This window comes from Lissotriton helveticus, chromosome 5_1, assembly GCF_964261635.1.
Source record: "Lissotriton helveticus chromosome 5_1, aLisHel1.1, whole genome shotgun sequence".
NCBI lineage: Eukaryota > Metazoa > Chordata > Amphibia > Caudata > Salamandridae > Lissotriton > Lissotriton helveticus.
In genome coordinates, this window is record NC_136065.1 from 1,940,470,348 (window position 1) to 1,940,496,149 (window position 25,802).

The 25,802-nt window shown below is 45.7% G+C and overlaps 1 protein-coding gene and 1 long non-coding RNA gene across 2 annotated transcripts in view; both read right to left on the reverse strand.

The window, feature by feature from the left end:
* Nucleotides 1–25,802, reverse strand: part of LOC144753900 (uncharacterized) — a 232,416-nt gene that overhangs the window by 160,814 nt on the left and 45,800 nt on the right. The gene's annotated exons all lie outside the window — the stretch shown is intronic.
* Nucleotides 14,882–25,802, reverse strand: part of LOC144756526 (THAP domain-containing protein 11-like) — a 35,382-nt gene continuing 24,461 nt past the window's right edge. The window contains exon 2 of the mRNA XM_078646316.1: nt 14,882–15,659. Within this exon, the coding sequence (XP_078502442.1) occupies nt 14,893–15,659 (767 nt within the window). The 3' untranslated portion in view covers nt 14,882–14,892. The remainder of the gene's footprint in view (nt 15,660–25,802) is intronic.

Below are 25,802 nucleotides of genomic sequence, written 5' to 3' on the forward strand. Positions count from 1 at the left end.
AGGGCAAACTGAAACAATTGGAAAAATCATTACGGACTGAAATTACTAAGTGGTGGGAGAAGCGTTCCCTGGAAAAATACAGAGAAGTACAAAGAGTACCGAGGGATTTGAGGGTTCTCATAGCACCATCATTTGAGAACCCTAACCCCCTCATGTTGAAAGAATGGGCCACAAACAACCTGGAGGCTTCGATGAATATGATTTGCATACTTATTAAGTATGCCGAAATTGATAGGAATGACATTTTAAAAGAAATTGAAAAATTAAATATGGAGCTGGATAAACATGAAAATAAAGATTTTATCAAGAAATATAGAGATGAAATCGATGCTAGATTGGTGAAACACCAGAAGACTATCAGTACACGCAAGCAATAGAAGTTTGCCAGGGACAAACAGGATTATGAAACGGGCAGAATATTCACGTTTGCGCGCAAGCACGATACGATGAAGAGACAGGCTCTCACTCCTAAGACCGCCGCACAAACTTCAGGTAATGGATTAGAAGCAGGAATCTCTGAGACTGAATTAAGTTCAACAACGAGCAGCGTTAACTCAGATGATGATGCGGCAGGGGCACCAAATCAAATGCAAATTCCAACTCACTATGCACCATCCGAGGAATTGAGTTTTTTATTAGAGGACAGACTCAAAACCTTACGACCAGGGACCCAGCGGCAGCGGAAAACAAACGAAAGCGTAAAAATAAAAGAGGTATCTAAAGGAGGAAACGCAGGAGGGAGAGGCTTCTCCAAGAGAGTCAGAAACAAGAAATGGTAGATAAGTTGGATGGCACTACTGTTGATGGTGAATCGGGAGAGACAACCGATTCCACTAGAGGATCTGACCCCAATCTGTCAGAAGACAACACAGTGGTGAACTTATCCGATGTTACTCTCTCTAAAGCTGAAACACAACTATTATCTCTGGGCATATCGTTCTGTCCGAAAAACTCTTTTAACTATGTACAAACTCGGATTGACATGTTTAAGTTTATTCGGAAATTGAAATTAAAGAAGCACTTTCAGCTAACAAAAGTCCAGGACAAAGCTACTGACATTACCTTGACACTTCAACCTTCCAGTAAGTTCCAAGTCTCAGACACTAAAGCATTACAGGTCGTGAATGAATTGGCATTGGAGGAAGATCTTGGTGAGGGGTCAACACAAGTGAATTTGCGGGCAATGGGTATCAATATCAATCAACCATGCACCACGCACTTCAAATCACCCTCCACGTTTATCCCTCTAATGCCTAAGAATGCAATAGATACCTTCAGTGACATGATAATAGAAGACCATAAGGGGTTACAAACCAGCGTATCTAGAAGAACTAAAAGATTCAAGTATATGGATAAGCAATATTTTAGCCTCATGAAAAAGCTCAGAGATAACTCCAATCTCATAATTAATAAAGCTGATAAGGGAGGTAATATTGTTATCTGGCCGCGATCCCTCTACATGGAGGAAGCTGAACGCCACCTGGGTGATGCTATATGCTACAGAAAAGGAAATTTCAATGAAATTAGATGTCTGAAGGACACAGTGCATAAGGAGCTTAATCAATGGAAAAGAGAAGGACTCTTAAGCAAACAAGAACATGCTTTTTTGAAAAATGATTTCCCAGTAACTCCGACTTTTTATCTTATTCCTAAAATCCACAAGCAGATCATCCCAGTACCTGGACGACCGATCATCTCAGCCCAGGGAAGCTTGTTGGAAGCGATCTCCAAATATATGGACTACTTTCTTCATTAATTCGTAGAAAACCTTCCTTCATTCATTAAGGACACGGGTCATTTCCTTACTAAACTCAAGGAGGTAGAGTGGGAACCAGATCTTGTACTTATTGCCCTTAATATTAGTACATTGTACACCAGCATCGAACATGCAGATGGGCTTAATGCTGTTAAATATTTTTTGGACCAACTTAACATAGTATTTAGACAACATAATGTCATGTTACTAAGAATGATACAACTTTGCCTATTGAACAATTATTTTCTGTTCAACAAAGAAATATACCAACAGCAAAGGGGGGTGGCTATGGGGGCATGCTTCTCCCCAACCTACGCATGCTTGATTGTGGGGTGGTGGGAGAAGCATGTCCTCATGGGTACGCACAGATCCAAATTCTCTCACAGCATATTGCACTTCTGGAGGTTTATAGATGATATCTGCATGGTATGGAAAGGGTCACCAGAATCTGCAAGGGAGTTTGTGGATGTGATAAACAAGAATGATCAGAACCTCAAATTCATGTCCCAAATCAGCACTACCCACATCCAATTCCTTGATGTAGAAGTTTTTGTCAATGAAAATAAACTTGAAACCAGGCTCCACAGAAAAAGCACTGCGGGCAACGCAATTTTACATGCGAAAAGTGCCGACCCAGGTCATCTGATTAAAAGCATACCCTATGGTGAGTTCATCAGGATGCGTAGGATATGTAGCTCTGAGTCTGAGCTGGAGGCCTGTCAAATGGAGGCCTATAGGAGATTTCTGGCCCGCGCCTACGCCCCTAAAGAATTAAAAGAGTCTAGGGAGAAAGCCAACAGTAAAAGCAGGGAGGAATGCCTGTTAGGTAACATTGACAAAAAACAGTTAGAAGATAACTCAGATCCAGCTAAGGAAGAAGAAAGACTGTGCCTCGTCACTACTTTTGACACTGAAGAAAGGAGGGTAAGGGGGATACTGAAAAAGCATTGGCCGCTGCTTAAAACCGATATCAGTCAAGCCCCACTGATACCAGATGAGCCATCTATCACCTTCAGGAGGGCTCCCTCTATGAGGGATTCCCTTGTGAAATCTAGTCCTGAAGTAAGAAATGTGAAGAACTGGTTGTCCAATAAAATGGGCTTCCATCAGTGCATTTCGTGTAGGGCATGTAAATTTGGCATCAATACTAGTGAATATTGCTCTGCCTTTAACCCTAGGCCAATCCAGATTAAAGGTCTTTACAAGTGCCGCACAGACTTTGCGGTTTATGTACTGGAATGCACATGTAGGCTCAAATATGTAGGCAGCACAAAACTTCAAGCCTACAACCGTATCCTCCAACACCTCAGGGCAATCGTGAATTCCGATGTGAATTATCCGGTTGCCCGCCACTTTGAACTAGTCCATGCGAAAAATCTCAATGACCTGAAGTATTTTATAATCGATGCAGTACCCAAGAATATAAGAGGAGGTAACAGGGAGAGACAATTGAGACAGCTAGAGAGCAAATCTATCCTGTTGTTAGATACAAGGATCCCTAATGGGATGAACACAGGGGAGGACTTACATAGTTTTCTATAGAACATCTATTAGCTTTACTGTTTCTCTGTGTTCCTGCCAATGGCATTAGGATATAATCTTGTCTACTCCCTATTTGAATCCGCAAGGCTGATAATACCATCTTTTTCCGTAGATAGGGAACCCGTAATTGAGTCAGCACTTGGGGGTCAATACCAATACCCTCCCTCACATTTTTACATGTTTCTGGGTACTGTGTCCCTACCTGGTCGCAACTTTTCCAAACTGCAGTTTGCCCAACATTTAACTTTGAATTAATTTTTCTATTTGCACTTTCAGAAAGGATATAATGAATTCTCAGTGTCTAGGAATTACTTACACATGTTGTGATTATCACTGTTATATGGAATGTGTAATTTAAAAACAGTAAGACACTATGTCGCTATTATTATTTGAAACTTGGTGCCCGTCCTAATGTGTGTTTTTTATAAAGAAAGTAGGAGTTTTCATGCATTTTTCTAACTTGGTCATTTTGATATGATATTTTAATATCGGTTTTATCCAAGAGTATTTTAGAAATAGGCATTTTTTGCACATTTGCCCTATATTTGCACATGCACTCGCACTTCAAATACATATGTATATACTTTTTTCACAGAATGTATCAGGGTGTAATAGTATGTTACTAAGACAATAGACATCAAGAAAATTTTTGGGAATTTATACAGGACATGTGAACTGAATAAGTGTGATATTACTTGGACAATAGCATAGACAACATAGGTGCATTGATCACATGTGTATGTCCATGAATAAGCAAAATAGGGGGAAGAAGGAGGTGTTTAAAAACTTTTTAACCTTCTTTTTATATATATTTTTCAATAGTACTTTGAGAGTAATTTATCTGTACATATTTATATGTGTATATATGCATTATTTATAGAGTTATCAATCGCGATATTTTAACATGTACCTGTCTTCCATGATTGTTTATGAGATCTATAGTATGTCTTCAATGTCTATACCCCTGAGGATCTGTGATGAGCTCACTCACACTGTATTTAAGCACGATATTGGCCCTTTCTTGCCATGTGATCAAGGCTGCGGTGACGTGGCCGAAACGCGTCATACTGGTGGTAATGGGGGAATAAACCACATAGAATTCATCTGTTTGGCGTCTGAGTGGTCTGTACCTGTTGGACAATTCGGCGACTGAGGCTGATACACAGGATTTCTAGACTTTATATATATACACATATATATATATATATATATACATATATATATATATATATATATATATATATATATATATATATATATATATATATATATATATATATATATATATAAAATCAACTCCTGTCAGCAGCACGCCAGCAACGAAGGAGACGGACCAACCAGGTACAGCAAGATGGAAAAATGTATTATTCACAGAGGAAACAGCTACGCGTTTCGGGCCAACTTGCCCTTGTTCACACTGTAATTTTACTGAATAACAATTGCGTTTGTTGTATGCTTTTAGAAAATAACCACACCTCTAGTGATGTCACAGGTCACATGATCATAGACATAAACAAAAGCAAAGAGCATTTATAAGATTACTCTTTCTACTCGTTTTCAAACCATTATAAATTGCAATAACAGGATAAATCCATGAAAACTTCGAAAATCAATAACATTGATAATTGACAGAAGTATTTCTGTATAAATACATGCACATAGTAAATTGTACAAATAGATTTTCAACGAATATATTCCATTGTCATGTCCATAAAGTGACTAGTGCGACAATTAAGAAAGCAGCAATTGAGATAAAGTGCATGTAGGAATGTGCAAGAAAAACTGTGCAAAAGAAGCTTTATATATATATATATTCACTGAAAAAACATAGGTTTCAGGCCTGATATAGTTAGGAATTAGCATTTAAAAACCTTAGAAATTCACTGAAAAAACTGTAGATTTTAGGGGTGTTATAGTTAGCTGGACATCATTCATGACATGGTCAGTGACATCAGACTCTACCATTTTGCCAAATTTCTTGTAATTCCGTTCAGCCGTTCGGGCTGTAGCCGCGTCTAAACGTCCTATGGAAAATAACATGGGGAGAACACGTTTTGGGACCCCCCTTTTTTCTCAGCCCCCACTTGACGAATCCCCCCAAAACTTTCAGGGAAGGGGGCCATCTTCTTTCGCGGAGATTCATCAACCGGCACCAAAGTTATTCCAAATATAATGTTGTGGATTTCCTATGGAAACTAGGTCCTAACTATAGCTACCTACTGGCAACCGCCAGTAGGTTATATATATATATATATATACACGCTCCAGTGAGCCCCTCGCTGCAGCACTCATGAGCAGGTGCTAGGTCGTGCGCGGCCAACACACTTAATATTACGCTCCACAAAAATATGACTAGCACTCACAGGTAACAGTAATCCAATTTATTTGAAAACTTGTGCACTTAACAACAAACGTGTTTTGGCTGCACGCCTTTCTCAATGTTAGTGGTCGCCATTTTATGCACTTCTTTTATGTCTTCGCGTTTACTCATGATAACATTGAAAATGGACTCAATGGTTTCGGTCAGACATCAGAGCCATATTGTAACAGTACAGTTCATCCATGTTACAGTGCATCTAATATGCATGCGACAAACAAAGCATTATTAGTTCACGTTTACTAATCATGACATTATCAGTTTGTTCATGATAACATTGAAAACAGATTCAATGGTCTCGGTCAGATGTCAGTGCCATTTTGTAACATAACAATTAATCTATGTTACAGTGCATCTGATATGCATGCGACAAAAAAGCATCATTAGTTCATATTTAATAATCATGACATTATCAGTTTATTGTTTAGTAATTCATTTCATTGTGTTTTCACAAATCATCTTTCTTTCTTGGCTCATTCTTGCCATTTAATTAGTGCCCTCGTTGGGCTTCTCATGATTCTAAGTTTAAGAACATTTCCTTTTGTGTTTTTGCCCTGGATGGGCTTCAATTCAAGGTTAGTCGCATATAGAAAGTATATATCTCGCCCTGTATGGGCTATGTATGTCATTTTATTCAATGTGTGTAATACTTATTGCATTGAGTCCTAATCTAGAGATGAACCCCCAACTCTTTACTCCCATTAACACTGAAAGGGGTTTTTGTTTGTAAATATATTATATATCTAGATTCCAGTCTTCTTAATTTAAGCTCTCTATTCCCACCTCGTTCTTCTTGGGGCACGTGGTCCAGACAAAATTTCTATTGCTTTGATGATGGGAGTCATCATCATCATCAAAAATGTCTTTATTTAATCATAAAAGTAAGTATAAATCACTGTTAAAAATGTTAAAAGAAGCAATTCTTCAGTATTAATCAATAAATGATTTCCTGGACTTGAGACACATACATAAAAAGGAGGCAGCACTGTAACAGGTTAGCAGATCAGGCAGCATACGTAAAAAATACAGAGCCAAACGACATTGTCTAAAATTGTGCTTACGTAAAAGCGGAATTAAAAACCTTTTCCGTTGGTTACAATAAAATTGACAGAAAAAAAAGATGTGCAAATCAGACTGTCGTGAAGTGTCAACCCATGGGCAACACGGGAGATCGTTCGCAGAAAAGATACCAGCAGGGTCGCCCAACATGCAAGGGACATAATTGAGCCGAAACCTTAGCAAAATAAACCTGTGCCGTGGGATTGTTACAAAGTCCAGGTAGGGGGATATCCCCTCAACCTGCAATGGGCTTTCAATATATTCTCTAGCTATAGGTTTATTGCGCTGTACATTCAATCTCCCTCTTTTAGCAGCGATCATAAAACAGGTCTTTAGTACTTGTTTTGAGACAGAGCCACATTTTTCTGGCGATTCAAATAAGCTACCTAAATCAAGAGTGTATAAAGTATCTTTCACATACTTTAGCCATAAAATGTTCTCCTTATAATCAAGGGAAAGGCAATCCTGTATTATTTGATGGGTCAATGACACTGTGTCTCTACGCCAAACTGAGTGCCATAAGAGGATGGGAGCAACATTTATCCAATCAATTATATAAGGGATGCTTAGTTCTTCCTGTAAATTAAAATTGGGACACCTGGTGGGGAGACTCATCATTAATTTCCAAAACCAATCCTCTATTGTTTGGATCCTCTTTGCGTCAACATGGCCCCTCACCCCTGCACCATACGTAGCTACTGCTCTTGATTTAGCCCCATAAACCTTTCTTAAAATGTCTGGGGGCCTCATTTATGAGGCATTGCGTGAGTTTTGCGCTTCCGATGCGTCACTTTTTGTGACGCATCGGCGGCGTAAAACTTGCCTCCTGATGCGCACTATTTACATATTTATATTCTAAGCAGATGCATCACTTTGTAAACCCCTGCGCTACATTTTACCTGCGTCAGATATAATGTATGCAGAGGGGGCGTTCACCCGCAAAAAGCCTCGTAATAGTGACGCAGTGAAATCTATGAGATTTCACTGCGCCACTTTTAGGATGCTGTTGCGTTAAAATCTTGCGCCTGCCTCACAGCAGGCGTAAGACTGACGCAAGCCCTTTCACATGGGGCTTTCCCCATATGAAAGGAAGCATTGCTGGAGTTGTGTCACTTTTGTGACACACCCCAGCAATGCGTGACTTTTGCGCTTACAGATACGTCCGAAATACTGACGTATCTGTAACTCCTTGCGACATGATGCATCATATTATAAATATGACGCATCAATCATGTCGCAGGGAGAGCGCAGTGAAAAGTGACGCATCGCTGTTTTCACGCAGCGATGCGTCACTTTTCATAAATAAGGCCCCGGGTTTCTTGTTCCCAGCTTATTTGATAAACAGCGAATAGCTTTAGTGCTCTTTTGTAGCATAATCCCACAGTTCTCTACCATACTCCTCCAAGATGCCTTATTGTCGAAAGTGATTCCTAGGTATGGGAAAGACTCCGTCTGTGCCACTTTACGATTTGAGATAAAAAAGGATGGTGGTTTACTCAGTTTTTGCCCTGGAATTAAAACAAATAACTTGCATTCATTTGTACAGAGATCCAAACCTTTTATAAAATCCACATAAGTGTTTAACATTGTCTGGAGGGATCTTCCCAATCGCGCAATTAGAACTGCATCATCTGCATATTATAAAATTGGGATGTGCAACTTCCTTACTCTGGGCACATCTATCGCTGTTTCTAGTAATTTAGACTCATTAGTATATGGCATTAGTATACAGCGAAAATAAAAAAGGTACGAGAACGCACCCTTGGCGAACTCCTCTCGTTACTGGAAACCACCTAGTGCATTCTCCCTGTCACCCATACCTAACACATGCTGATCGCCCTCAAATGTCCTAACATCCTTTGTTTTGCCGGATGTATAGTACTTCCTACAACTTGAGTTGGCTTGGGCAAATGAGACAATATACTATGAACTCTGTTTGGCAATTCATACATTTTGTTATATTTTTAGGTTTCATTAGGCCTGGTACTCTATAGTGGAAACTTTACTACTATATGTGCAGGCCTTGCATTTTCCACAGGGAAAAAATCTGTTCAAATATTGGGCAACTCCTTTCTATTGTTTTATTGGCAAAAGAGGTGGCAGTTCTTCATATATATATATATTTATATATATATATGTATATATATATATATATATATATATATATATATATATATATATATATATATATATATGTATATGTATATGTATGAAAAAACAAAGGTTGCCCATTTGAAAGAGCCCCAAACAAGGTAAGTTCAGCTCATTTTTCTTTAATAGAGGCTGCCGCATGAAAGTTGGAAACACCTCGCAGCACTGCAGTCTGATAAAGCCGACGCGTTTCGGGCCACCGCCCTTTGTCATAGGCTGTATTCCATTACATCAGCAGAGCGTGATAAGCATTTATTTTCAGTTCTGGTACCCGCCCTCATAGGCGTTGCCGTTCGCACGGCCCCCTGGTACCTGAAGTTTGTATTACTCATGTGAGCCGCTCTGCCTTGCACAATCACGGAAAAAATAATTCCCAAGTGGGTTGCTCCGACTGTCCCAAACATCATGCTGGCTTCTTACAGTCTCTTTAAAAGCACCTTGTCCTGATTTACAAGCGCTGCCGGATGGCGTCACTTCAGGGCCGCATTGCAGCTGGGCGTCTTTCCCGACCGAGCAGGCCGTCAATATTCAAGAAAAAACAAAGGTTGCCCATTTGAAAGAGCCCCAAACAAGGTAAGTTCAGCTCATTTTTCTTTAATAGAGGCTGCCGCATGAAAGTTGGAAACACCTCGCAGCACTGCAGTCTGATAAAGCCGACGCGTTTCGGGCCACCGCCCTTTGTCATAGGCTGTATTCCATTACATCAGCAGAGCGTGATAATCATTTATTTTCAGTCCTGGTACCCGCCCTCATAGGCGTTGCCGTTCGCACGGCCCCCTGGTACCTGAAGTTTGTATTACTCATGTGAGCCGCTCTGCCTTGCACAATCACGGAAAAAATAATTCCCAAGTGGGTTGCTCCGACTGTCCCAAACATCATGCTGGCTTCTTACAGTCTCTTTAAAAGCACCTTGTCCTGATTTACAAGCGCTGCCGGATGGCGTCACTTCAGGGCCGCATTGCAGCTGGGCGTCTTTCCCGACCGAGCAGGCCGTCAATATTCAAGAAAAAACAAAGGTTGCCCATTTGAAAGAGCCCCAAACAAGGTAAGTTCAGCTCATTTTTCTTTAATAGAGGCTGCCGCATGAAAGTTGGAAACACCTCGCAGCACTGCAGTCTGATAAAGCCGACGCGTTTCGGGCCACCGCCCTTTGTCATAGGCTGTATTCCATTACATCAGCAGAGCGTGATAATCATTTATTTTCAGTCCTGGTACCCGCCCTCATAGGCGTTGCCGTTCGCACGGCCCCCTGGTACCTGAAGTTTGTATTACTCATGTGAGCCGCTCTGCCTTGCACAATCACGGAAAAAATAATTCCCAAGTGGGTTGCTCCGACTGTCCCAAACATCATGCTGGCTTCTTACAGTCTCTTTAAAAGCACCTTGTCCTGATTTACAAGCGCTGCCGGATGGCGTCACTTCAGGGCCGCATTGCAGCTGGGCGTCTTTCCCGACCGAGCAGGCCGTCAATATTCAAGAAAAAACAAAGGTTGCCCATTTGAAAGAGCCCCAAACAAGGTAAGTTCAGCTCATTTTTCTTTAATAGAGGCTGCCGCATGAAAGTTGGAAACACCTCGCAGCACTGCAGTCTGATAAAGCCGACGCGTTTCGGGCCACCGCCCTTTGTCATAGGCTGTATTCCATTACATCAGCAGAGCGTGATAAGCATTTATTTTCAGTCCTGGTACCCGCCCTCATAGGCGTTGCCGTTCGCACGGCCCCCTGGTACCTGAAGTTTGTATTACTCATGTGAGCCGCTCTGCCTTGCACAATCACGGAAAAAATAATTCCCAAGTGGGTTGCTCCGACTGTCCCAAACATCATGCTGGCTTCTTACAGTCTCTTTAAAAGCACCTTGTCCTGAATTACAAGCGCTGCCGGATGGCGTCACTTCAGGGCCGCATTGCAGCTGGGCGTCTTTCCCGACCGAGCAGGCCGTCAATATTCAAGAAAAAACAAAGGTTGCCCATTTGAAAGAGCCCCAAACAAGGTAAGTTCAGCTCATTTTTCTTTAATAGAGGCTGCCGCATGAAAGTTGGAAACACCTCGCAGCACTGCAGTCTGATAAAGCCGACGCGTTTCGGGCCACCGCCCTTTGTCATAGGCTGTATTCCATTACATCAGCAGAGCGTGATAAGCATTTATTTTCAGTCTTGGTACCCGCCCTCATAGGCGTTGCCGTTCGCACGGCCCCCTGGTACCTGAAGTTTGTATTACTCATGTGAGCCGCTCTGCCTTGCACAATCACGGAAAAAATAATTCCCAAGTGGGTTGCTCCGACTGTCCCAAACATCATGCTGGCTTCTTACAGTCTCTTTAAAAGCACCTTGTCCTGATTTACAAGCGCTGCCGGATGGCGTCACTTCAGGGCCACATCGCAGCTGGGCGTCTTTCCCGACCGAGCAGGCCGTCAATATTCAAGAAAAAACAAAGGTTGCCCATTTGAAAGAGCCCCAAACAAGGTAAGTTCAGCTCATTTTTCTTTAATAGAGGCTGCCGCATGAAAGTTGGAAACACCTCGCAGCACTGCAGTCTGATAAAGCCGACGCGTTTCGGGCCACCGCCCTTTGTCATAGGCTGTATTCCATTACATCAGCAGAGCGTGATAAGCATTTATTTTCAGTCCTGGTACCCGCCCTCATAGGCGTTGCCGTTCGCACGGCCCCCTGGTACCTGAAGTTTGTATTACTCATGTGAGCCGCTCTGCCTTGCACAATCACGGAAAAAATAATTCCCAAGTGGGTTGCTCCGACTGTCCCAAACATCATGCTGGCTTCTTACAGTCTCTTTAAAAGCACCTTGTCCTGATTTACAAGCGCTGCCGGATGGCGTCACTTCAGGGCCGCATTGCAGCTGGGCGTCTTTCCCGACCGAGCAGGCCGTCAATATTCAAGAAAAAACAAAGGTTGCCCATTTGAAAGAGCCCCAAACAAGGTAAGTTCAGCTCATTTTTCTTTAATAGAGGCTGCCGCATGAAAGTTGGAAACACCTCGCAGCACTGCAGTCTGATAAAGCCGACGCGTTTCGGGCCACCGCCCTTTGTCATAGGCTGTATTCCATTACATCAGCAGAGCGTGATAAGCTGAACTTACCTTGTTTGGGGCTCTTTCAAATGGGCAACCTTTGTTTTTTCTTGAATATTGACGGCCTGCTCGGTCGGGAAAGACGCCCAGCTGCAATGCGGCCCTGAAGTGACGCCATCCGGCAGCGCTTGTAAATCAGGACAAGGTGCTTTTAAAGAGACTGTAAGAAGCCAGCATGATGTTTGGGACAGTCGGAGCAACCCACTTGGGAATTATTTTTTCCGTGATTGTGCAAGGCAGAGCGGCTCACATGAGTAATACAAACTTCAGGTACCAGGGGGCCGTGCGAACGGCAACGCCTATGAGGGCGGGTACCAGGACTGAAAATAAATGCTTATCACGCTCTGCTGATGTAATGGAATACAGCCTATGACAAAGGGCGGTGGCCTGAAACGCGTCGGCTTTATCAGACTGCAGTGCTGCGAGGTGTTTCCAACTTTCATGCGGCAGCCTCTATTAAAGAAAAATGAGCTGAACTTACCTTGTTTGGGGCTCTTTCAAATGGGCAACCTTTGTTTTTTCTTGAATATTGACGGCCTGCTCGGTCGGGAAAGACGCCCAGCTGCAATGCGGCCCTGAAGTGACGCCATCCGGCAGCGCTTGTAAATCAGGACAAGGTGCTTTTAAAGAGACTGTAAGAAGCCAGCATGATGTTTGGGACAGTCGGAGCAACCCACTTGGGAATAATTTTTTCCGTGATTGTGCAAGGCAGAGCGGCTCACATGAGTAATACAAACTTCAGGTACCAGGGAGCCGTGCGAACGGCAACGCCTATGAGGGCGGGTACCAGGACTGAAAATAAATGCTTATCACGCTCTGCTGATGTAATGGAATACAGCCTATGACAAAGGGCGGTGGCCCGAAACGCGTCGGCTTTATCAGACTGCAGTGCTGCGAGGTGTTTCCAACTTTCATGCGGCAGCCTCTATTAAAGACAAGCATTTACAATGCAATGGTTTTGCCTTTGTTAAAGTTAGAGCTATTGGCATTGCTCTTGACATTATTTTTATTTATGTTTTTTTAACATAAATAAATGGCATTGTCATTTACAATGCCAATAGCTTAATCTCTCGCAAATGCCACACACAAACACCCACACAGAGCCCTCCACACACACACCCACAGAGCCCCCCACACACACAGCCACACAGAGCCCCCCCAGACACACTGCGAGCCCCCCCACACACACTGCGAGCCCCCCCCACACACTGCGAGCCCCCCCCACACACTGCGAGCCCCCCCCGCACACTGCGAGCCCCCCCGCACACTGCGAGCCCCCCCCCGCACACTGCGAGCCCCCCCCCGCACACTGCGAGCCCCCCCCGCACACTGCGAGCCCCCCCCCCACACAGGAATGACTTGAGAAGGCCAGGCGGTGCGGCAAGTAAGGATGGTGGGGAGGGGCTTTTCTGCGTGGCCAGAGTCCAGTGGCAGTACATTTCTGGTCATGGGCCATTGAGCACAGCTCCCAGGGATCCAGCGACCGGACAGTCTCCACTGTGTAGGTAGGCAACAAGGCGCAGAGCAGGCACCAGGAAGGGCAGTCGGAAATAGCCAGTGCCCGCTTTGTCTGAGAAGGCCGCCTAGGAGCAAGATAGCAACGCAGCCCACGGCCAGCAGAGCAGGTAGGCCCCAGCAGAGCTGTAGGGGTCTCCCCCTAGACTACAGGGTTTCACTAGGATCACATCAGAAAAAAAATATTTAGGTGGTATTTCTTTCTGTTAAAATTGCTGAACTCTGGGACGTGCTTTCTGCAAAAATCATTGAAAAGAATAGTGCTGGTGGGCCCCATCTGTAAGCACAGGGTACGAGTAGTGCAGCACCAGGCCACCCAAACTCAGGTGAAAAAAAAATAGGCATAGCATATTGTACGAAAACTGCACGATCACGGGACAAAATGAAATTCTCCAAATATCTTTCCTGGAATGTTTGAAGTAGCCTGAACAAAACAAAAAGATCTTTGCACTTAATGTGGACCATCTGGAATACGTCACTACACTAAATCAAAACCCAAAACATCCCCTCAATACTTCAGCCTGCATTTTCGGGAAGCGACGTTCTGAACAAAACGCAACTTACAAGGCCGAGGAAGTCTATGGCGTCACTTCGTATACAAACGGCGGCCTTCCTCCACCTCCCCTCTCTCTGCCCCTCCTCAGCCCCCTGCCTGCTGCACCCCGTCCCCAACTGAGGCCCCGGCTGGAGGGGCACAAAGGCCGGAACAGGCCGCAGCCGGGGCCTCGAGTAGGCCACTCTGCCGCTTCCCCGCGGCCGCCTCCCTCCCGGGGTGCCGTTCTTACCTGCTGGACGGGGGTGTTGGGCCCCGGAAACCTGCTGGAGCCGTTTCGGTAGGGTGAGGGGGCCAGGAGCCGGAGCCGGAGGCGGGTCCGGGTGGAGTGCGGCCGCCGCGCTGTGTCTGTGTCCGGGGCGGGCTCCGGGGGCGGGGAAGGAGTGGGGAGGAGCCGTAGGAGGAGTGGAAGGCGGGGGACACCATGAACTTTCCAAAGGCGTAAGAGAGAAGGGACTTATCTGGGCCTGTTCCTAATGGTGTCCCCATCCCACAAAGACAAGCATACGCTTATGATGGATGGTTAGTCCTGTGAGCTTTATCCTTGATGTATTCTTATTGATTTGGAAAATGTTTACTTGTCATGGGTGGAGGGAGTTAGTGTCCACGCTTAAGGTCTTGCTGTGATGGGCAGGTCGCTGATTTCCGTTTAATGAGTCAAATGGATTGCTAATAACGTGCGTGGGGGGAAGAATATTTACCATTTACTAAGTGGAGATTCCCCCAGGGACGAGCATTTGATATGATATACCATGTGAGTAAGTTTCCCCACCTTGGCCCAATACACCTTCACGCATGACTCAGATGGAGACCCACACACAAGGGCGGAATGTGAACCACCATCTCGTAGGTTCCCTTCACACACAGTGATTGGAACTGAGCAGCAACCTGTCTTTGTGTCGGATCTCCTCGCGGAGACGCACTTCGCTGCCTCGGAGGTGGCGGATACTGGCCTTCATCTCCTTCATCTTGACTTGCATCAGGGCGATGATGTCGCGCTGCTCGTTAAGCTTTCGCAGCAGCTCCTCGGCCGTGGTACCCGAGGACAAGGAGTACGAGTGGTCCGCGGAGGCAGCGCGGGCACAGGCCGGGGCCCCCTGGCGAGCATCTTCAGGTGTGCCCTCATCCTCCCGCACCAGCAGCACCCTGAGGGGCCGTGATGGAACCGTCCCCAGTAAAGTTGCTTCCTCGCCTTCTCCTTGCACCGTTAGGTCGATTGGGCGTGTCTCACTGTCACCCACAACCACAACTTCCACCTCATGGGGCTCGTCATGCTGCGACTCTCCTCCGCTGTAGAGCAGGGCTGGGGCCGCCTGCTGCTGTGGCGGGGGCTGCAGGGCTGGCTGTTTGCGTCCACGGCCGCCCCCACGGCGGGCCCGGCGCTGCTCGTTCACCCCTCGCAGAGGGAAGATGGTGGGCACGCGTAAACTGTAAGTCTTGCGGCCGCCGGGGAAATGCAGGCTGCAGAGTCGATGGCCAGACGTGGGCTGAAAAGTGCTGAAACAACCGCTGACGCCCGCGCGGGACACATTCTTGAGCCAGAGCCGACGCAGCTCCGGGTCCTTGGGGAAGGTGTAGAAGTGCAGCTCCCTGTCGCGATGCGAGTCAGAAAGGCGGGTGCCGGCTCAATGCCGGACCAGATTCGGGGGCGTTCCCGGCTTTCGGCTGACGTCGCGTGACGTCGGCAAAAGCCAAAGAATCGCGGGAACGCCCCCGAATCTGGTCCGGCATTGACGGACAGGCCCCTCGTCCAATGGCTAGGCTCCATTTATGGAGCCAGCCAATAAATGACGAGGGCCGACCCAAACCCCACTACAGTTCTCATCAGGTTTTCGCCTGCGCGAAAAAGATGCGCAGAGCGCATCTTTTCGCCAGGCAAAACCTAAAAAATGAGCTGAACTTACCTTGTTTGGGGCTCTTTCAAATGGGCAACCTTTGTTTTTTCTTGAATATTGACGGCCTGCTCGGTCGGGAAAGACGCCCAGCTGCAATGCGGCCCTGAAGTGACGCCATCCGGCAGCGCTTGTAAATCAGGACAAGGTGCTTTTAAAGAGACTGTAAGAAGCCAGCATGATGTTTGGGACAGTCGGAGCAACCCACTTGGGAATTATTTTTTCCGTGATTGTGCAAGGCAGAGCGGCTCACATGAGTAATACAAACTTCAGGTACCAGGGGGCCGTGCGAACGGCAATGCCTATGAGGGCGGGTACCGGGACTGAAAATAAATGCTTATCACGCTCTGCGGATGTAATGGAATACAGCCTATGACAAAGGGCGGTGGCCCGAAACGCGTCGGCTTTATCAGACTGCAGTGCTGCGAGGTGTTTCCAACTTTCATGCGGCAGCCTCTATTAAAGAAAAATGAGCTGAACTTACCTTGTTTGGGGCTCTTTCAAATGGGCAACCTTTGTTTTTTCTTGAATATTGACGGCCTGCTCGGTCGGGAAAGACGCCCAGCTGCAATGCGGCCCTGAAGTGACGCCATCCGGCAGCGCTTGTAAATCAGGACAAGGTGCTTTTAAAGAGACTGTAAGAAGCCAGCATGATGTTTGGGACAGTCGGAGCAACCCACTTGGGAATTATTTTTTCCGTGATTGTGCAAGGCAGAGCGGCTCACATGAGTAATACAAACTTCAGGTACCAGGGGGCCGTGCGAACGGCAACGCCTATGAGGGCGGGTACCAGGACTGAAAATAAATGCTTATCACGCTCTGCGGATGTAATGGAATACAGCCTATGACAAAGGGCGGTGGCCCGAAACGCGTCGGCTTTATCAGACTGCAGTGCTGCGAGGTGTTTCCAACTTTCATGCGGCAGCCTCTATTAAAGAAAAATGAGCTGAACTTACCTTGTTTGGGGCTCTTTCAAATGGGCAACCTTTTTTTTTTCTTGAATATATATATGTATGTATATGTATATATATATATATATGTATATGTATATATATATATATATATATATATATATATATATATATATATATATATATATATATATATATATATATATATATATATTCACTGAAAAAACCATAGGTTTCACACCAGTTATAGTTAGGTGGAAATTTTACTCGCATAAAACCATTGAAATTCCCACGTTATAGTTAGTTGGACTCACTATAACTTGCGCGTGCAATGCACTGCTGATGACGTCACATATTACATCACTCATGACATGGTCAGTGACATCACTGATGACATCTCACATGACATCACTGATGACAACATCCTTGTGACAAAGTGGCAGACCTCCTATCAGCATAAAATAACCTTTGACACACACATTCAAAAATAGAAACTAACATTTTCTTAAAAAAGGAGAAACCAATACCAATTACAACAACTTATTAGGTAATTCCAACATCTACATACACATCCGCTCATTCACCAACAGTTCTATATAGTCACTCATGCATGTACTTACTCATCATATGTACTCATACACCTATACATCCTGTTACACACTAATACTCATCCATATAGTTACTCACACACAAATTCACACATGCAAATAAACTATCAAAAAAACGTCGAAGAAGAGTGGAGGCAGCACCAAGCACAAAAGTAGCACAAGACCAGGATTGTGTCAAAAAATAATTTTCTTTTTATTTTCGTATTTTCAAAGTGCACAGGACAGCCAACGCGTTTCGCTCCCGTGGGAGCTTCGTCAGGGCTGAAAACAACGTGAAAAGGTACACATATATTAATGACATAAAAAAACTATCACAACACAAAAACATACAGATTTTAAAAACATCGGATCACATGTACATAGGAATGACACAAAACCTGAAAGGACCACACAAACAATCCTACTATCTTGTGGGCATGATATCCAAATATACATACAAAGAAAGCGGAGTACATCATAAGCAAATTTCGTACTTTGTATAAGGCATGATAGTCTACCATTATATTGCATCTAGACTGTAACAAAAGTAGGTTAATAAGAAGGTAAGGCAAAGCAAAGACTTCAATGGAGAGCAGAGGGAAAGGGACATGGAAAATAAAGGGGGGGCGGGGTATGACGAGAAGACTGGAGAAAAACAGGAATGACCTCTAATCATTCAAAAGTAAAAATGCAACACAATCATATAAAGCAATTTGTACAAAAAAGATTAGTTCTAAACAAAACACAAACGACTAAACCATTGGTTTAAAAGTATGTACAAGGGTTTCTCACCAAATAGAACTAGATGATAAGTCTTTTTGCAGTGCAGTGAAGTTAATAAAGGAGCTGGCCAATATGATGATAAAATTTTTGAAACAAGTAATGGATAATCACCAAGTCTATCTTAAAGAGAAGAAATTACGAAAGATCAAGAGAGATGACCGAGACTATAGGGACGGTCGCATTTACACTTTTGCCAAGAAATTTGACAACCTCTCCGTGACCGAGGATAAAAAGAGAACTAGGGAAGAAAGGGATGATGGGAGGACAACCAGTCAGTCAGTAATCTCCATTTCTTCCAACAGCAGTGTTGCCTCCTCGATCACTACTCCCGAGGCCCCTTTAGGCGAGGGTTCTTCATCGTTCCAAAAGGAACTGGCAAAGTTGAGGATGTCAAGCCGCCTCCAACAAAAAAGGGAACAGCCAAAACAAGGAGGGGGGGTAGGAGGTGGAAAGGCGGTAGGAAATACCAACAAGCCTGTAAAAGTAAAGAAATAGTCAATACTGCCGATTTGACAAATGTTACTGATGATACACAATAGTTGAAAATTGTAAACCTATCTAATAAAAATCTGGATGCTATTGAAGTGCAAGTTTTGAGTAGAGGATTGAATTTTTGCCCCACACAGATGGGAGATTTTGCTGATGTACATGTTGACCTGTTTAAGTTTACCAGACTTTTAAAACTGAAAGATTTCTTTTCGAATAGAGCTGTATGTGGTGCTATTCCAACAAACCGATTGATTGAGAGTGAACACACTGTTGCCTCGATCCGTGCTGTTCACTGCCTCATGACTATCGACGAGGAGGAACAGACAGATCTACCTGCTCTAATGACAGAACTTGGTATTGACCAAGAAATAACTGATGACAGTGGCCTTCATCCAAGATCCAAATTTATTCCAAATTTTGGATACCATTCTAATATAGATGTTTTTCAAAAGAGGGTCACAGAAGATCTATATAAACTTGATACTTCCAACCAGTTATATACTGGAACCAGAGCTAATATAACTCACTCTGAAAGAAAAGCCCTCAAAAGCCTCAAGGATGACCCTGATATAGTCATACGTGAGGCCGATTAGGGTGGGAGTGTGGTGATTATGAATCGGGTGGACTACCTCAGTGAAATCAAACGTTGACGGAACATTGAAATTCAGCCTTGCGAGATGTCTTTTGCCTACCTAACCCACTGGGGGAACACTTGTAAGATATCATTAGGGTGAGCACGGCACCCACTTGGGTAACTATTTCATCAAAAGGACCACAAGTACCAGCATGCCAGGAGGCATACGCCCACAAGGGCGGGACTTGCAAAGTATAATTAGCTCCTTTTGAAGTGCCGTATGCTGATCCTTACGCTGCCCGTGAACAAGAGCACAGGCGTGCTCGAAACGCGTCGGGCTTTCTGAAATACATGATGGGGGAGAAAGTCATCTGGCAGAGCAGTTTTCCGCAAATTAAAGGTGATCAACTTCTCACTGTGTGGTGCCTCCTCTTTTGAGCCAAACTTGTTGTGTTGGATATTTAGCGGCCTGGCTCGGGTCGCGGAGGTGCCCTGCCGTGATTGTAGCGGACCGAGTGTTTGAACGTCAATCACTTTGGAGTGAGAGTGCCAGGTTGATGGAACATTAAAATTCAGCCTTGCGAGATGTCTTTTGCCTACCTAACCCACTGGGGGAACACTTGCAAGATATCATTAGGGTGAGCACGGCACCCACTTGGGTAACTATTTCATCAAAAGGACCACAAGTACCAGCATGCCAGGAGGCATACGCCCACAAGGGCGGGACTTGCAAAGTATAATTAGCTCCATTTGAACTGCCGTATGCTGATCCTTACGCTGCCCGTGAACAAGAGCACAGGCGTGCTCGAAACGCGTCGGGCTTTCTGAAATACATGATGGGGGAGAAAGTCGTCTGGCAGAGCTGTTTTCCGCAAATTAAAGGTGATCAACTTCTCACTGTGTGGTGCCTCCTCTTTTGAGCCAAACTTGTTGTGTTAGATATATATATATATATATATATTCACGCTCCAGGTTGTCCACCTTGTGAGTAGCACGCGAGCAGCAGCTTTATTTATGTGTAGGTGAGGACGGGGATCCGCTCGTAGACGCCGCTCCGTAATGGATCTGCCCGACGCGTTTCGAAGCTCCATCTGCTTCTCTTCAGGGGCTTTAACGGAAGCGGTGTGCGCACCCGCTACACGTCTCCAATTTCATATAACTCACCCGCCAATGGGAGGCTCCAATGAGACTTCTGGGAAGTGTAGTGCGGAAAGCACACAATCAAGTCCTGTATGGACTCCACGAGTGGGCCCGTCCTCGATCCCATGTACGGCTGCTACTTCACTGCCGTGACCCCCACGTTAACGGGGTGGTGCATACTCTGCGGCTGGACTGCCGCATATAGATTCACGCTCCAGGTTGTCCACCTTGTGAGTAGCACGCGAGCAGCAGCTTTATTTATGTGTAGGTGAGGACGGGGATCCGCTCGTAGACGCCGCTCCGTAATGGATCTGCCCGACGCGTTTCGAAGCTCCATCTGCTTCTCTTCAGGGGCTTTAACGGAAGCGGTGTGCGCACCCGCTACACTTCTCCAATTTCATATAACTCACCCGCCAATGGGAGGCTCCAATGAGACTTCTGGGAAGTGTAGTGCGGAAAGCACACAATCAAGTCCTGTATGGACTCCACGAGTGGGCCCGTCCTCGATCCCATGTACGGCTGCTACTTCACTGCCGTGACCCCCACGTTAACGGGGTGGTGCATACTCTGCGGCTGGACTGCCGCATATAGATTCACGCTCCAGGTTGTCCACCTTGTGAGTAGCACGCGAGCAGCAGCTTTATTTATGTGTAGGTGAGGACGGGGATCCGCTCGTAGACGCCGCTCCGTAATGGATCTGCCCGACGCGTTTCGAAGCTCCATCTGCTTCTCTTCAGGGGCTTTAACGGAAGCGGTGTGCGCACCCGCTACACTTCTCCAATTTCATATAACTCACCCGCCAATGGGAGGCTCCAATGAGACTTCTGGGAAGTGTAGTGCGGAAAGCACACAATCAAGTCCTGTATGGACTCCACGAGTGGGCCCGTCCTCGATCCCATGTACGGCTGCTACTTCACTGCCGTGACCCCCACGTTAACGGGGTGGTGCATACTCTGCGGCTGGACTGCCGCATATAGATTCACGCTCCAGGTTGTCCACCTTGTGAGTAGCACGCGAGCAGCAGCTTTATTTATGTGTAGGTGAGGACGGGGATCCGCTCGTAGACGCCGCTCCGTAATGGATCTGCCCGACGCGTTTCGAAGCTCCATCTGCTTCTCTTCAGGGGCTTTAACGGAAGCGGTGTGCGCACCCGCTACACTTCTCCAATTTCATATAACTCACCCGCCAATGGGAGGCTCCAATGAGACTTCTGGGAAGTGTAGTGCGGAAAGCACACAATCAAGTCCTGTATGGACTCCACGAGTGGGCCCGTCCTCGATCCCATGTACGGCTGCTACTTCACTGCCGTGACCCCCACGTTAACGGGGTGGTGCATACTCTGCGGCTGGACTGCCGCATATAGATTCACGCTCCAGGTTGTCCACCTTGTGAGTAGCACGCGAGCAGCAGCTTTATTTATGTGTAGGTGAGGACGGGGATCCGCTCGTAGACGCCGCTCCGTAATGGATCTGCCCGACGCGTTTCGAAGCTCCATCTGCTTCTCTTCAGGGGCTTTAACGGAAGCGGTGTGCGCACCCGCTACACTTCTCCAATTTCATATAACTCACCCGCCAACGGCAGTCCAGCCGCAGAGTATGCACCACCCCGTTAACGTGGGGGTCACGGTAGTGAAGTAGCAGCCGTACATGGAATCGAGGACGGGCCCACTTGTGGAGTCCATACAGGACTTGATTGTGTGCTTTCCGTACTACACTTCCCAGAAGTCTCACTGGAGCCTCCCATCGACGGGCGAGTTATATAATTGGAGAAGTGTAGCGGGTGCGCACACCGCTTCCGTTAAAGCCCCTGAAGAGAAGCAGATGGAGCTTCGAAACGCGTCGGGCAGATCCATTACGGAGCGGCGTCTACAAGCGGATCCCCGTCCTCACCTACACATAAATAAAGCTGCTGCTCGCGTGCTACTCACATGGTGGACAACCTTGGAGCGTGAATATATATATATATATATATATATATATATATATATACACACACATATATATACACTCACCCACACACTCGCACACTCACACTCGCACACTCACACACACACACACGCCCTGAGAAACGTGATTCACAGGAAGGCTAGCACTTTGCAGTTTTGGTTTCAAAGACAAATTATTGGCAACGTGCTTCACCCGCACTCGGGCTTCGTCACTGCCACATAGTGCCCAAACACCCTTAAAAAATAGGGAGGGTGGAATAAAATCATTGATATAGAAGATATACTTTGTTATCCTTAGCAAGCTCACAAGTTATACAGCTATGATTTTTATAATTTAGACAAATTAATTGTAAAAACCCACGTTTTACTTGTTTGAAAAGGTATTTTTTGGTCAAGCCTAGCACAGCGCACATGCACTGCGCTGCGAGGCTTCTTGTCTCTACCCTTCTCTACTCTGTGCGGGTCTGACTCCTTCCACGCAATGGATTGGCTTTTGCGTGTGTCTTTTCAGAATCAAAGCCAGCTAATGGCTAAAGGTGGGTGCATGTCCCACCTTTTCTGAAAAGGTTCACTCCCCCAGCGTTTTGCCTGCAGGAGCAAGCAGCAGAGCACAGGGTGGGAGCTGCAGTGCCTCCTTATCCCTGTGTGCCTGCACCCACCACTTCTCTTTGTTGGCAGAGATCTGTTAGGTTAGATTAGTATCTTTTCAATGTTTGAGATGTTTGATTCTGTGTTCTCTTATGGAGTCTTTATTGTACGTGACTGAGAGAACACAGTTGGACTGTTTCCTGACTTGAGCAGCCAGCTTTGATCCCCCTGGGTCCTTTGCGCTTTGTACTTATTAAATAAATCTACAGCTTCACCATACCCTGTCCCACTTCTAGTCTGTTTGCCAACTCCGTTGCTACACTCTCCTATCTCTATCCTTCATCTCGTCTTGGCCTGTAGCCCTAAACCCCTTGAGGCAGTATGAATCAGGAGCCAGGCTGGGCCTTTCCAAAAGGCCCTCACACCGTCATTTCAGCATGAAACCGGAGCCCGTGGTGAGTACTTCTAATCCAAGGAGTGTTTCCGCACAGCTCCGGTTTCAGCTCCAAGCAGCGCAGGCAGCGAGTTACAAGCAAGGTAACTAAGTAGCTGCTGAGCTCTAGTAATTTCAAGGCCACGGATTTCAATCCAGACAGGGCCGAAACAGGGCTTAATCCTTCTAAAGTCGATGGGAGAATTACAGTGGAGTTGATACATATATACCTGGTATGTAAGCATCGTAAGAGATAATGTAATGCTTGTTCCCTATGGTAATTATTTATTATTGACTTGTCATTAATTACTGAACACAAATAGGTGGGGCTCTCTCACCATAATTTCAACAGACGGGAATCACGCCCATGGCACAGGACTACTGCTTCTGAAGGACATACCTAACACAAAGCCACAAGCAAAGGACACGGGGGCAGGGAAGACCAGAACGGACCACTTATGGTCTTAACTGCTTTGGTGCTGGAAGACCAGAACGGACCACTTCAGGTCTTAACTCCTTCGGTGCTGTGGGGACAGCTCGACACACAGTACAGGAAACTGCCAATGATAATAACTTGTTTTGTATAGCTACATACCACACGTTTCAGTTTGGTGCAGTAAATAGGAGGTGTTACTAACGCCCAGTTTAAGAGTACTTAATGTACTGCCCCTAGAAGTGATGTCACGTCAATGCCCAGGCTATGCTGAACATCCAAGACAACAAAAACGTTTGTAGCTGTCAAATGGACCCAGATGAGGGGGCATTCCTCCGAGCCACAGTGTTTCAGGCACCAACCCTAAGCATGTAGGCAGCTGTAGGCCTAGACTATAATACAAAAGTATAACTCCCATTCCCAGCATGCTTGGTGCTGCTAAACCAACAAGAATTTGCAATGCAATAGGTCTCGCATTTACGTGAGTTTAAGCTATTGGCATTGTAAATGACACTGCTTTTTATTTATGTTTTAAAAAACAAAACATAAATAGAAGGCATTGTCATTTACAATGCCAATAGCTCAAACTTGCGTAAATGTGAGACCTATTGCATTGCAAATGCTTGTTAAATGAACCAACCAGCCTTGCTTGCCGACCATTTGTTTTTTCGAGTCATGTCTTGAGCTAAATCCCCTCAATAACTGAAATATATATATATGTGTACTTTACAATAGATGAAACTCCTTTGTTTGTAACTAACTTTTCATGTTGTGCAAGTTCATACCAAACTCCTCCCCGCCAGCCATCCACCAAAATCGCGAGCTAGGTACTTCTCCAAAGACCCTGGGGTCTCCTCAAACCAACCCATCTCCCCTTCCACTCCTACATGCCTGCTGGACTGCTCCTGAGCCTTTGCCCCCTTGCCCTCTAGCACCCCCAGGTCATATATCTTGAAACTCTGCACTCCATAGTGACGAAACTAACCCAGAGCATCCATAGCTCCATTCTGGACCTTATGAACCTCCTTCACCTGGCCGAGCTCGACCTTGCTAACCTCAAGTCACCTCATACCTCCCCCCTCCACGATCACCGAGCCTCCTAAGCATCCACTCCCGCTACCTCTGAGACATCTTCGCCCTCGCAAACAACCTTGCCACCTCTCAGAGGAGGAATCCCGAGCTCTAGCACTCTCCTACAACTCTACCACCGCCACTTCTAATCCTCTAGACCTTAGGGGAAACAAAATCCTAGCCATCTTCTGAGACCACATCTCTGCCCAAGCCACCCCTTGTCCACTAGACACGAGTCCTGGACACCCCATCAGCACGGTCACTATCAACCCCAACATGCCACCTACCCTCCGTAACAGAAGTGTGATGAAAAGCAACCTCGCGCCTGTAGTCCTGACCGTCCAGACCCCTGACACCCCACCAGACCCCCCTTATCTGGTCTCTTAATCAATTGCCGTTCAGCAGTCAAGCATGCCTCTGATATTGCTGGCCTCATCCTGAACAAAAACTTAGACCCAGCTATACTAACATAATCTTGGCTCAATGAATACTCCTCCCCTTGCCTGGACTTATTAGTCCCTCCCAATTACAACATCGCCAAACTGGACAGACATTCCAACAGGAAAGGAGGAGGCATTGCCTGCATCTACCGATCCTCCCTCCTTGTCACGGAACTCTTGGTTGACACCACTGACTCCTGCGAATACCTCGCACTCTCCATTTGCAGCAACTCATTACATCTTTGCAACTTGCACATTTTTTACCACCCTCCACGCTCCAACGACTATTTCACCAATCACCTCTTGGAAATCATCACAACTAAGATTTCCTCCAATGCCAAAGAGATTTTTCTGGGTGATTTCAACCTGCACTGGAATGACACTAAAGATCCCTACGTTAACGTCATCAAAGACCTCCTAACCGACCAAGCCCTGACTCAAGCCTGCTCTCTGCCAACCCACTCAAAAGGGGCTATCCTTG